The sequence below is a fragment of the Aegilops tauschii genome, chromosome 5, assembly GCF_002575655.3.
Source record: "Aegilops tauschii subsp. strangulata cultivar AL8/78 chromosome 5, Aet v6.0, whole genome shotgun sequence".
In the NCBI taxonomy this organism is placed as follows: Eukaryota; Viridiplantae; Streptophyta; class Magnoliopsida; order Poales; family Poaceae; genus Aegilops; species Aegilops tauschii.
Genome location: NC_053039.3, coordinates 99229873 through 99242051, shown reverse-complemented (window position 1 = coordinate 99242051; position 12179 = coordinate 99229873). Strand labels below are relative to the sequence as shown.

Below are 12179 nucleotides of genomic sequence, written 5' to 3'. Positions count from 1 at the left end.
AAGTGGAAGCTACAGTGCATAGATGCGTTATTGTGATCTGCAGCTCTATACAATCTTGCTATACAGAAGCCTGAACTGAATGCATGGTAACCATTCCGTTTGAAACGTAGGAATTTCGCAGCAAACAGTCAATTGCCGCAAGAGTCAAAGGGGAAAAATTCGAGCCTTCTACACGGGGTCTAGCATGTGTGATCATGGCGTGCGTGCCTCTCCCTCGGTCTCAGTCTCAGTGCTGCTGCTCCCTCTTTTGTCCTGTCGACAAAAAGAAGAAGAATGAGGTTAGCAATGGCGGTTTCAGAGGAATTGGTTAGCCTGCAGGCATGCATTTCATTGTGTGGGGTGTTCGATCGATCACCTTTGTGGAACCACGACCGGCGGCGGCCGGCTCGCCGGATCCGCTGCTCGTGGCTCTGCAGGAACTCGTCGACGCGCCGCGTCTCCGACAGCAACGGCCCTGAGTAGTCCACCCTCTGCATCTTCCCCTTGTGCTTCTGATGAAACCAGGGAAAATGAGACAGCTCGTCAGCTCCAGATGATCAAAACAAAACAACCATGTGTTTGCAAGAGATTTTGGTGTGGGTTGCTGTGTGGAGTAGGATGGTGAGCGTGCGAGTGTGACTGACCTTGCTGGTCTTGAGCTGCTTGGCGTCCAATGGCTCCCTGGTGGACCTGCTGTTGTAGGCTTCGGATGAGGTGAACGCCTCTGCGACCTGCGCCCATTGCTTGATCATCTCCTGCTTCTCCGCCTCGTATGGACCTGTGGTGGCGCCGGCCGTCGTTCTTGCGCTTGCCGCGTCGCCTCCGTGGGTGGTGGTACTCCTTGGTCCCCTGGAGGCGCTCCTCTTGGTCGTCGCCGCGTCCGGCACTCTGGGCTTCTTGGCCCAAGCGAAGCCGGTGGACGCGGCGAGCTGCACGGGGCCGCCCGAGAGAGCGAGGTGGTCGGGGAGCCGCGCCGGCGCCGGCGCCGGCGCGTCCTCCTCCTCCTGGCAGCTGCCGGGCATCTGCCTAGTGCACGGCGGCTCCGGCTGCGGGGCATCGTTGCTAACCGTCGCCGGCTCGGGCCGCAGGCCGCCGTCGACTTCCATGGGGAGCGACTCCTCGGCGTGGACGTGGCTGTGATGCCTCTGGCTGGTGTCCTGCATGCTCTTGTGCGCCCTTGACAGCCGCTTCGCCGGCGGCGGCGCGTTGTTCCTCCTCCTGGAGTCTTCCCGGAACTTGGCGTCCATCTCCTTGTTTGGCGCGCACTTGGGCAGGCTTGACGGCTCGCATGCGTACGGCTCCGTGGAGAAGTAGTCGGAGGCGAGGGCGGTGGAGGCTGTGCCGCGGGCTGCGGGCTCGACGGAGAGGAGGGCGCCGAGGAGGCGGAAGGCAGCGTCGGGCATGGCGGAGCCGAAGGTCTCCGCGAGGCGGCTCTCGTAGGGGGCCTGCGGGCGGAAGACGGAGGCGTTGGACGTCATCCCGGCGCGGTGCCAGTAGGCGTCGGGCGGCGAGCCGCAGAGCTTGAAGATCTTGTGGATCTGCTCCACCTCGGTGCGGCCCTGGAGGACGGGGCGGCGCGCGTGCAGCTCGGCGAAGACGCAGCCGGCGCTCCAGAGGTCGACGGAGGGGTCGTAGGCGGTGGCGCCCAGGAGGAGCTCCGGCGGGCGGTACCAGAGCGTGACGACGCGGCTGGTGAGCGGCTGCTGCGTGGGCGAGGTGGAGAACACGTTGGCGAGGCCGAAGTCGGCGACCTTGAGCACGCCGTCGCTGCTCACCAGCAGGTTGGCGCACTTGATGTCCCGGTGCATCACCCCGCGCGCGTGGCAGTGCTCCAGCCCCGCCAGCAGCTGCCGCATGTAGCACTTGATCTGCCGGCAGCATCCAAATTCATCAATTAATATGATGGATGCCGTTGTGGTGATGATAACAAGGCAATGAAATGCAATGTGCCTACCTGGGGCTCGGAGAAGGAGAGGTCGGGGGAGGAGGCGAGTCCGGCGAGGTCGTGCTCCATGTACTCGAAGACGAGGTAGATGCAGGCGGAGGAGCGGGAGGTGATGAGGCCATGGAGGCCGATCACGTTGGGGTGGCCCTGCAGCCGGCGGAGGACGATAATCTCCCGCGCCATGAACCGCACGCTCTCCGGCTCCACGCTGTCGAACCGCACCTTCTTGAGCGCCACCAGGCGGCCCGTCTCAAGGCTACGCGCGCGGAACACGCTGCTGTACGTGCCCTGCCCGATCTGCACCCACCAACAACAACCCGCCATTGATGAGCTTTCTTTCTTTCTTTCTTTCTAATTGCCGCGAGAGGAGCTAGGAGCGGGCGCTTGCCTTCTCGAGCTTCTCGAAGTTCTCGGCCTTGAGGGGGACCCAGCCCTGCACGGCCTCGGCGGCCACGGCGCTGAGCCACGCTGGCCACCCGGCCGCCACCTGCTCGCACTCGATGTACCGGTGCAGGTTCCCCGGCCGCGCCGTGCCACCGACGGCGTTGCCGCGCGCGGCGCCCTTGTCCTCGTCACCCTCCCCATCCCTAGGCCTGCTCCACACCGCCGCGGACGCCGAGGCCGACGCGCTCCCGGACACCACCTCGTGCCCCGACGCCGACGACACCTCGTACCCCGGCGACCCTAGCGACGCCCCCTTGGACACGGCGCACCCCATGGCTCCGTGCCGTCGACCAAGAAAGAAACAAAGAGGCGAGGGGAGGAGCAAGAACCAACCAGGGGGAGGAGCAAGAAACAGGGGAGGGCTCCTCTGCTTTGGCTCCCCCACCTTCTTCCTCCTCCTCCTCCTCCTGCCCTGTCTCCTCCGCTTCCTCTCCACAGGGCACGAGCAATGCAAATGCGCAAATCCAAAGCGGCCACCCTCCTCCTCCTAAAGATAGAAAGGAAATCTAGATTACCACCACCACCACCAGGGCCAGCCTTGCTGCAGCTGCCTTTAATTGGGCTTTCTCCTCTTCTTCCTCCTCGTCCTCCTCGGTCTGTCTGTCCCCCCTTTTGCTTTAATTCCTTGCGCTGGCCTTGAGCCAGGAGAAGATAAAAATGGGGAGGGACATGGAGAGGGAGAAATTGCACTTCTGGTGTGTGTTTTTCTCTTTCCTATCACACCATGCTAAAGATAGCCAAAAGCTTGTCTCCCTCCCTGGTTAAGTGCACCAACCTCTCTTATATTCTCAGCCTCTCAGGGAGGAAGTAAGAACAGGTGCAACTGATCCAGAAACAAAACTAGTGTCTTACTACATGTATGTATAATTTTCTCTGTTTTTTTTTCGCATAAAAATGTACCTCCATTATTATTTAGTTACTACTATAAGGTTACTGTGGGAAGTCAAAGAATCGATGTGCATGCAAGTATAGGAACGTGGTGTCCGGGTTTTGGGCGGGAAATGTTCATGTGATTGCATTATGTCGCCAGGGAAGTGTAGGTGGCGATGCATGCGTGTACTAGCCGTTTGTATTTAAACCCTACGCTGGCCTACCCGGTTTTCTCCCGGTCTCCACTTTCTTGCACCGTGCGCTCAAAATTGAATCAGCGTGGCTAACGGATTTAATTAGCACCCTACTAGGTTAATAGCAGTGATAATTAATTATAAGTGCTGGTCTGTTTGGGAGAAACATGGTGGCATCATGTGATCACCATCTGTTAATCAACCACAAAGAATTAGAAAGTGATGGTTCAGCACTTTAGCTGGTCTTGTTTATTTTTTCTTTCCCCTTTTGGTCTTTGTATGTGCTCACAATGTTGCTGCCCCACCATTTTCATGGGACTTGGAAGGTGGCGTGTTTGCTCGGGGGATGCTTGACTATTGCACATGTGGACATTATAGCAGGTAAGAAAATTTATGACAAGATCGTCCAAGGAACAGTTGAGTTCTGATCCAATTTTTGTTGGTGGAATTTGTTGTTTTGATGACCATCAAATCTGCAGTACCCCTTTATATTCTCTTTAATCATGAATGCATGGCTTGAATTTTTCTTCCGAAATTTACCTTGAATGTAATATTAACTGTGTGTACTTCTAGAGAGTTATTTATCCAAAACCACCACACTTGGGGCTAGGGTAACAGGTCAGTACCGGATTTGAGCCAGGTCACAGAAAACCACCAACTCTGAGACTAATCGGTAACGCGGAGCACTGACGGGCTGATTTGGCCGCATAAACAGCGAAACCGACAGGTGGGACCCACCTGTCGGGTCTACGTGGCGCGGGCTGACGGATGCCGTTAGACGGAGGGTGACGGCCGTTTCCGCGCCCGTGTATTAGGTCACGCGCCCGCCGTTTCGTCCTTCAAATCCCCTATTCAGTTTCTCCCGCGCGACTCATTCATGGCGACGGCGATGGCGGAGGTCTCAACTTTGTGAAATTTAGTGAACATGGCAGGAACAGCAACAAGTAGACATGTTTGCAAGCTGGGAACAGAGGTCATATGAAGTCCAAAATTAACAAACTTGGCATGTGGACAAATTATTCATAGCATACTTCAAATCATGTAACTGGAGCATCTCCAAACGAGGCATAGATTAATTAATAACAAGCTCACAACATGTCATCATGAAGTTAACAGAAAACTGGAACATCATTTAGGCATTTTCATGGCAATGCAAACATATGCTACAGGACATATATGAGGCAGCAAATGGCATGGCATGATAGAGCATAATATGGACATCAAAACATGTCAACTAGGCATCTCCAGATTATGCATGAAATTGATGGTAGCATCAAGTTAACATGGTAACATAATGTAACAGTTACAGACTTGGCAAAAATCACTAAGTCTCAGAAAACAGCAAACATCAAGTAGCACACTTTGCAAGCTTGATGCACTCACCAAAAAGCATACAATGCCACATGAATAGATCAAGCATCATACATGAGAACAACATCCGACTATGGATGTAACACAAACAAAAGCTCAAATGACATCCACCCTACTAGTCCAGGCTGCCGACTAGGAACCTATCCCAAGATCGACGAAGAAGAAGAAGAACTTCAAAACAAGTAAACATCGCTCTCACGTCATGATCATCACATTACCTGTACCTGCAACTGTTGTTATAGTAATCTGTGAGCCACCACTACAAAAAAAATACACTTCCATGATGATGCGTGTTTGTCACAGTAGGTCATGTTTTCTGTCATGCATGTACATCCGTGACAAATTTATGACAGAATCAAGATAGTCATACCTGTGCTGTCGTAGAAGTGTTCCATGACATTATCAAAATTATCATCACGGAAGTGTCCACTTCCTTGACGACAAATCGCGCGTCACAGAAGTGCTTTCGTCAAGGGTGACCGACACGTGGCATCCACCGTAACGGAACGCCGTTAAGCTATCGGGTCCGGTTTTGGATCCGATAACCCGTTAATAGCCCCGACCAATGGGAATTTTCCACGTGTAAAATCATCATTGGCTGGAGGAAACACGTGTCGGCTCACCGTTGGGACAGATGTCATCCACTCATTGGACCCAAAGCGTTTATGATACGTCGACACGTGGCACGGCCCAACAGAGGCCCATTCCTGTGAAAAGGCTGGCCTGTTTGACTTGGTCAAACGGTGGCGGGCTGGCCCACGGCAAGCCTGTTACCGGCCTGTTCGCATATAGCCCATTTACAGCCCGCTATCCCAGGGCCCATTTACGGCCTATCCGAATTAGGCTCAGTAGCGTCATCTGGGCCGTCCAATATAATTCCAGTCCGTTTTAACTTTCGGCCCATGTATGGCCCATGACGTCTTTCGGCCCATATGAGGCCCTTAGTAACCCTCGGCCCCTTAACGACACGTGGTAAAACTGGCCCGTAATGAACAGTGTATCACTTTACACCATTAACGCCCATTAATCCGTTGGGCCGTTTCCAGCCCATGATATCTTTCGGCCTTCTCAGGGCCCATTTATTCTTGGGCTCATTTTCAGCATTTGGTTACTTACGGCCCGTTACGGTCATTTTCTGCTTGTGGGCCAAATTTAGTCTGTGGTTACAGTCGGCCCGTTAATACGTTGGGCCGTTTTCATGTCGAAAAAAACCCGTTGGGCTGTTTTCATAGAGTTATCAAATACGGCCGATAAACGGGCCGTTATTGTCCATGAATAGTACGACCCATGATTGGCGAAATGATGATACGCCCCGTAGAAGGCCCATGGATCGTACGGCCCGTAAAAGGCCCATGGATCATACGGCCCGTAGAAGGCCCATGGATCGTACGACCCGTATAGAAGGCCAATGGATCCTACGGCCCGTAGAAGGACCATGGATCCTACGACCCGTAGAAGGCGCATGGATCATACGGCCCGCAGGAGGCCCATGGTTACAACGGCCCGTGTGTTGCCATGATTATTTTGGCCTTGTTTCCAAAAATAGGTTATTGTGGCCACTAGAAAAACACAGAAAAAGAACTGCAGTGACTACAAGCAAACAACTAAACAATACAATAAGGAAATAAATAAGCAAGCAATTAACGCTAGCCTATTACCGCTATTACACATATTACATCCACCGGGCATCAAAGTTCGCCACCAGTGAAAATATAGGGAACAAAGCAAAATATTACATACACTGGCCGTCAAAATTGCCCACCAGTGCAAATAAATGCGGCAACAAAACAAGAGCATAACTGAAACAACTTCAAAAGAGCTCAAGAAACGTGGTATCGACCATGCTGGCAATAAGCTTAGCAAGCTTATTAGCTTTGTCCTGTTTGGCGCTAAAATCCTCCAACGCTTGCTGTTGCACCAGAAAGTATGCATCTGAATGCTCCAGGGACTTCCACAGTCCTTCCGCTTCTTGTCGCAGCACAGCTGATCGATGTCTTTCAGCTTGTAGTTGAGACTCAAGAAACCGAACTGATTCAGACAGTGAGTTTGAATAGGTTGTGCAAGCGGTAGTGGCCAGTAACTCCAACACTAAACCAAGACAGGACTTTGGGGTTGTCTCACTGTCTTCGAGATAGTCTTCCTTAGCCGTTTTATCAGCTTTGTTGGAGACCAACAAGGATGTGTCACTATCCTGAACCTTATCTGCATTACTTCCTTTACCATTGCTTAATAAGGCACTCTTCCCCAATATTCTGTCAGCATTCTAAAAGAAGAAACAAGCAGATACATAACAGTTTAGCATGTACTAGTATATGAAACTCATTTCGGTGAACCAGTTCATTAGTAAGGTGGACAGGATTAAACTACCAAGTCTTCTATTGCCAAGTACTAGTACATAATAAAAGCATCAAACAAACATATATCTATGTCCTATGGTCACTGCATTGTCTTGCCAAATCAAAATAGAGACACGGTTCAAATCATATCAGTTCAAGACAAAGCAACAATGAAAGAATACAAAGCATGGGAAACTACACGGCACAACAAGATTTCAGATGGGTGCCACGGGTCTACATGTACAACAACACTATTGGCTATGTTGTGATGCTAGTAATGTGCATGATATGAGAAGTCAACTGTATACACAATTGAAATTGAAATCAACAGAGCTATTGATAAGAGCAAGCCTGTGAAAGAAACATGTGTGAACATACCTGCTGTGCCATTGCAGTTTCGATTGGATCCTTCAATTTAAAAATAAGTTTGTATGAGTAAATACAGTGATACAAGAGCAAAGCAGTGTGCACGATGGCAATCATAGTTAAAAAAGGCGCGCCTAAGCGAGCGCTTAAGCGCACCTAGGCTCTAGGCGTTGGCGAAACGCATTGCGCATAACTATGCTTAATCTGTGCATAACTGCGCATAAGCATGCGCTTTGGTCAGTAAAGCGCAAGGCGGTGACAAAACGCACAATTAACGCCTAGCGCTTTTTTGAACTATGATAGCAATGGAATCTTAAATTAGAACAGTTGTTCTTCAGGTTTAGGGACTTGTTCTACATGAACAGAGTACAGTAAGACGCAAGAATATAGTACTTCAAAATAGAAAATGAGCTCATAGACCTTACCACATTCTTGGTTCAGGACGAGTACAGAACAAGGCGTTCCCAGTCATCGTCCAGTAAATGTGTCTCAGGAGAACATAAGGAATTTGATGAGTTTCTTTGCCGGTGAAGTATGTTTTCTTCAGGTAATTCCGATACTGCCACCAAGCATTCTTGAAGATAGTAGAGGTATTAGCACAGGTTACCTCTGTTAGGAATAAGCAACTTGTATTCCCATGAGGCCATAGGCCGATATATATATACATGTACAGGTGTGGAACATATGCAGGAAACCCCTTATACAACGGGATAAATACAAAGGGGTACATGACCTATATTATAACTCTAACACCCCCCCTCAAACTCATAGTGGAGGAACAACACTGAGTTTGGAGAGATAAAAGCCATGTTGCGCTCTAGTCTGGGCCTTCGTCAGGAAATCCGCCAACTGTGACTCGGAAGGCACATACTGAAGAGCAATAACCTGATCCTGCACAGCAGCGCGCACATAGAAAGCATCAACACCAATATGCTTGGTGAGCTCATGCTTCACAGGATCGCGCGCAATGCTAATAGCACCTGTACTGTCAGATAAGAGCATAGTCGGTGTAGTGACAAAAACACCAAAATCCTGAAGTAACCACCGTAACCAAGTCACCTCTGCCGTCAAAAGAGCCATAGCTCGCAACTCAGCCTCAGCACTCAAACGGGAAACTGCAATCTGTTTCTTCGTCTTCCAGGCAATGAGAGAACCGTCAAGAAAAACACAGTAAGCAGAAAGTGAACAGCGATCAGAAGGATCACTAGCCCACGTAGCATCCGCATAGGCCTGAAGCTGTAAAGAACTGGAGCTAGGAAAGAAGAGACGGTGAGAGATCGTGCCCCGAAGATATCGGAGAACACGAAGGAGATGACTATAATGAACCGATGTGGGAGCAGAGACAAACGGACTCAGAATATGAACCGGATAAGAGATGTCCGGATGAGTGACAGCTAGATAGACAAGACTGCCAACGAGATGACGATAACGCGTCGGATCAGGGAGAGGATCACCATTAGTAGCACGAAGGTGAACATTGAGCTCCATAGGAGTCTCAACAGTGCGCTCGTCAGAAAGAGCAGCACGAGCAAGAAGATCCTGGATATACTTTTCCTGGGATATAAAAAAGCCATCAGAGGTAGAAGAGACTTCAATCCCAAGAAAGTAGCGAAGAGGTCCAAGATCAGACATAAGAAACTGCTCACTAAGACGGGCCTTTACAAAGGCAATATACTCGGGGTCATCCCTAGTGATGACCATATCATCAACATAGAGAAGAAGAAGAGTCCGGCCACGAGGAGAAAGGTGAATAAACAATGCGGGATCATGAGCACTGGCTGAAAAACCAGCAGTAGTGACCACAGAAGCAAAACGCTCAAACCAGGCGCGAGGGGCTTGCTTAAGGCCATAGAGAGAGCGACGAAGACGACACACCATGCCATCAGGAACAGAATACCCAGGTGGTGGCTGCATGTACACCTCCTCACGCAGTTCACCATTAAGAAAGGCATTCTTAACATCAAGCTGAGATATAGACCAGTGGCGTGCAGAGGCAACAGCAAGAAGTGTACGAATAGTGGTCATATGGGCCACAGGAGCAAAAGTCTCGTCATAATCACGACCATGCTCCTGCTGAAAACCACGAGCCACGAGACGAGCTTTGTGACACTCAAGAGAACCATCGGAGCGAGTCTTAACCTTGTAGACCCACTTACAAGTGATGGGACGGACTCCGGGAGGAAGAGAAACAAGATCCCAGGTACCAGTGCGTTCAAGAGCAGCAATATCCTCTGCCATTGCAAACTGCCATTCAGGATGAACAACAGCCTGACGGTAAGAAGTCGGCTCAAGAACAGCAGCACCAGCGGTGGGAAATCCAAAGCGATCAATAGGCGGATGAGGACGAGAACGCAAGCCATAAGTAGGCTGAGAGGAAGAGGACGACTCATCCAAGGAAGCATCCACAGGTCGTGAACGACGAGTGTAATGCTGAGGAAGAGATGGAACAAGAGAAGGAGGAATCGCCAAGGTAGAATCAGGGGGTGGCGACGAAGAAGTCACCGGAGATGAAGGTGGAGAATCCGGTGACATGCTAGGTGAGGAGACCGGGGAAGATGGTGGCGGCGAATCGACGAGGGGTGGAGAAACAGAGGGAGCGGAACGAATAGGCACAGGCGCGACGGGAGTGATAGGAGAGTCAGGAAAAGTGAGGAAAGAGATATCCTCCACTGAAAAAAACGAGGAAGATGGGCGTGGGTAAAAAGGACGGGACTCATCAAAAGTCACGTCTCGAGAGATACGCATCCGACGACCGACAGGATCCCAACAACGATAGCCCTTATGCTCATCACTGTAGCCTAAGAAGACACACTCAACAGACTGAGCGGTCAGTTTGGTGCATTCGCGAGGGGCAAGAAGAACATAGCAAACACAACCAAACAAGCGAAGCATCGAATAATCGGGAGAACGATCAAACAAACACTCAAAAGGAACACCACCCTGCAAAGCAGCAGATGGCTGAAGGTTGATGAGATAGACGGAAGTGGAGATAGCCTCGGCCCAAAAATGAGGCGGAAGAGAGGCGGCGATCATCATAGCACGAGCCGTCTCAAGAAGGTGACGATGCTTGCGCTCAGACACGCCATTCTGAGCATGAGCACCAGGACAAGAGAACTGGGCAAGAGTACCCTGCTCAGCAAGGACACCACGCAACATCTTAGAGATATACTCACCAGCGGAGTCAGCACGAAAAACACGAATAGGTGAAGAGAACTGAGTATGAACCATGGCAGCAAAACGCTTATAAATAGACAACACCTCACTACGTGAAGTCATGAAATAAAGCCATGTCTAACGAGAAAAATCATCGATGAAAATAATATAGTATTTATGACCACCTTTCGAAGCGAAAGGAGCCGGACCCCATACATCAGAATGGACTAAATCGAAAGGACGCTTAGACACTGACTCACTATGGGAATATGGTAACTGAATCTGCTTGCCAAGACGACAACCCTGACACTCTAAAGAGACATCTCCTGAGACAGACCCCAAAAGACCTCGACGAACTAAAGACGATAACTGAGAACCACACAGATGACCAAGTCGATGATGCCACTGCTTGAAGGAACCAGTAACAGAGGCGACAGTAGCGGAGGGACTGGCGATGGTGGTGGCAGCAGAAGGAACATGAAGCCAGTCCAACTCCCAAAGACCCTGAGAATCACGGCGGCGAGGGCCAGCCCCAACCAGAGTGTGCGTGCGACGAAGTCCCTGAGGAGGATGATCGCGCCTTGCACAGGTGTTTTTGCTTTGTGTAGCACTGGGACTCAATATGACCATCATTGTTGCAGTAGTCACAATGTGAACGGGGGCGACCTGAGCCTCCAGAAGGAGTGGGCAAGAGCGACGGATCACTCGAGCGAGAATGGGGCAGTGCAGCAGGTAGAGTGGAAGAAACCCGAGTAGCGAGCACAGAGGGAACCTCCAGCAAACCAGCACCACGTAGGCGAGTCTCCTCAGCACGAATCTCTGAAAGCGCCTCCATGAGAGAAATATGGCCACGAGCAAGCAACTGAGCACGCCGGGGCTCAAACTCCTTACGGAGCCGAGACAGGAACTCGTAGACGCGATGAAACTCCAAATCGGCCTGGACAGCCTGGCAGCAGGGGCAAGTACGACAACCAGCACTACGGAGAGAATCAAGCTGGCGCCAGATAGCAGAACTCTGTGCATAAAAGTCATCAACAGTAGAGTCACCCTGCTGAAGAGCATGCTCCTGACGAACCACAGAAAGGTATAAGGCATCACCAGAGGGCTCATAGCGCTGACGAAGACAGGTCCACATCTGGAAGACAGTAGGAAGACCCAAAAACTCAGAAGCAAACTGAGGCAGAACACTAGCAGTGAGAACAGCTGCAGCACGAGCATCATCATCAAGCCACTGGGTGTAAACAGACAAAGCACCATGATACGTCTGAAGAGCCTCCTCATAAGGCAAAGCCCTCTCATCATAGGCACGATCAGCAGCCTCATCAGCAATCTTAGCCGCATCCTTGGCGGCCTGATTAGCATCCGTAGGAAGAACCAGTGGAGTCGGCGGAGTAGGGACCACCGGAGGAACCGGACGTGGCGGACAGCAGACCTCGCCAGAAAGAACACCCCAGAGACGGATGCCACGCATGTGAATGCGCATGAAGCCAGCGAACTCGGTGTAGTTAGTACCATCGAAGA

The 12179-nt window shown here is 51.0% G+C and overlaps 1 protein-coding gene across 1 annotated transcript; it reads right to left on the bottom strand.

The window, feature by feature from the left end:
* Nucleotides 1-3784, bottom strand: LOC109786985 (protein IMPAIRED IN BABA-INDUCED STERILITY 1). The gene is made up of 5 exons (XM_020345548.4): nt 2313-3784; nt 1934-2221; nt 624-1847; nt 356-491; nt 1-252 (listed from the first exon to the last, which is right to left on the bottom strand). Exons 1-5 carry the CDS (start codon nt 2640-2642, stop codon nt 227-229), a joined length of 2004 nt encoding a protein of 667 aa, XP_020201137.1. The 5' UTR covers nt 2643-3784; the 3' UTR covers nt 1-226.
* Nucleotides 3785-12179: the final 8395 nt, after the last annotated feature.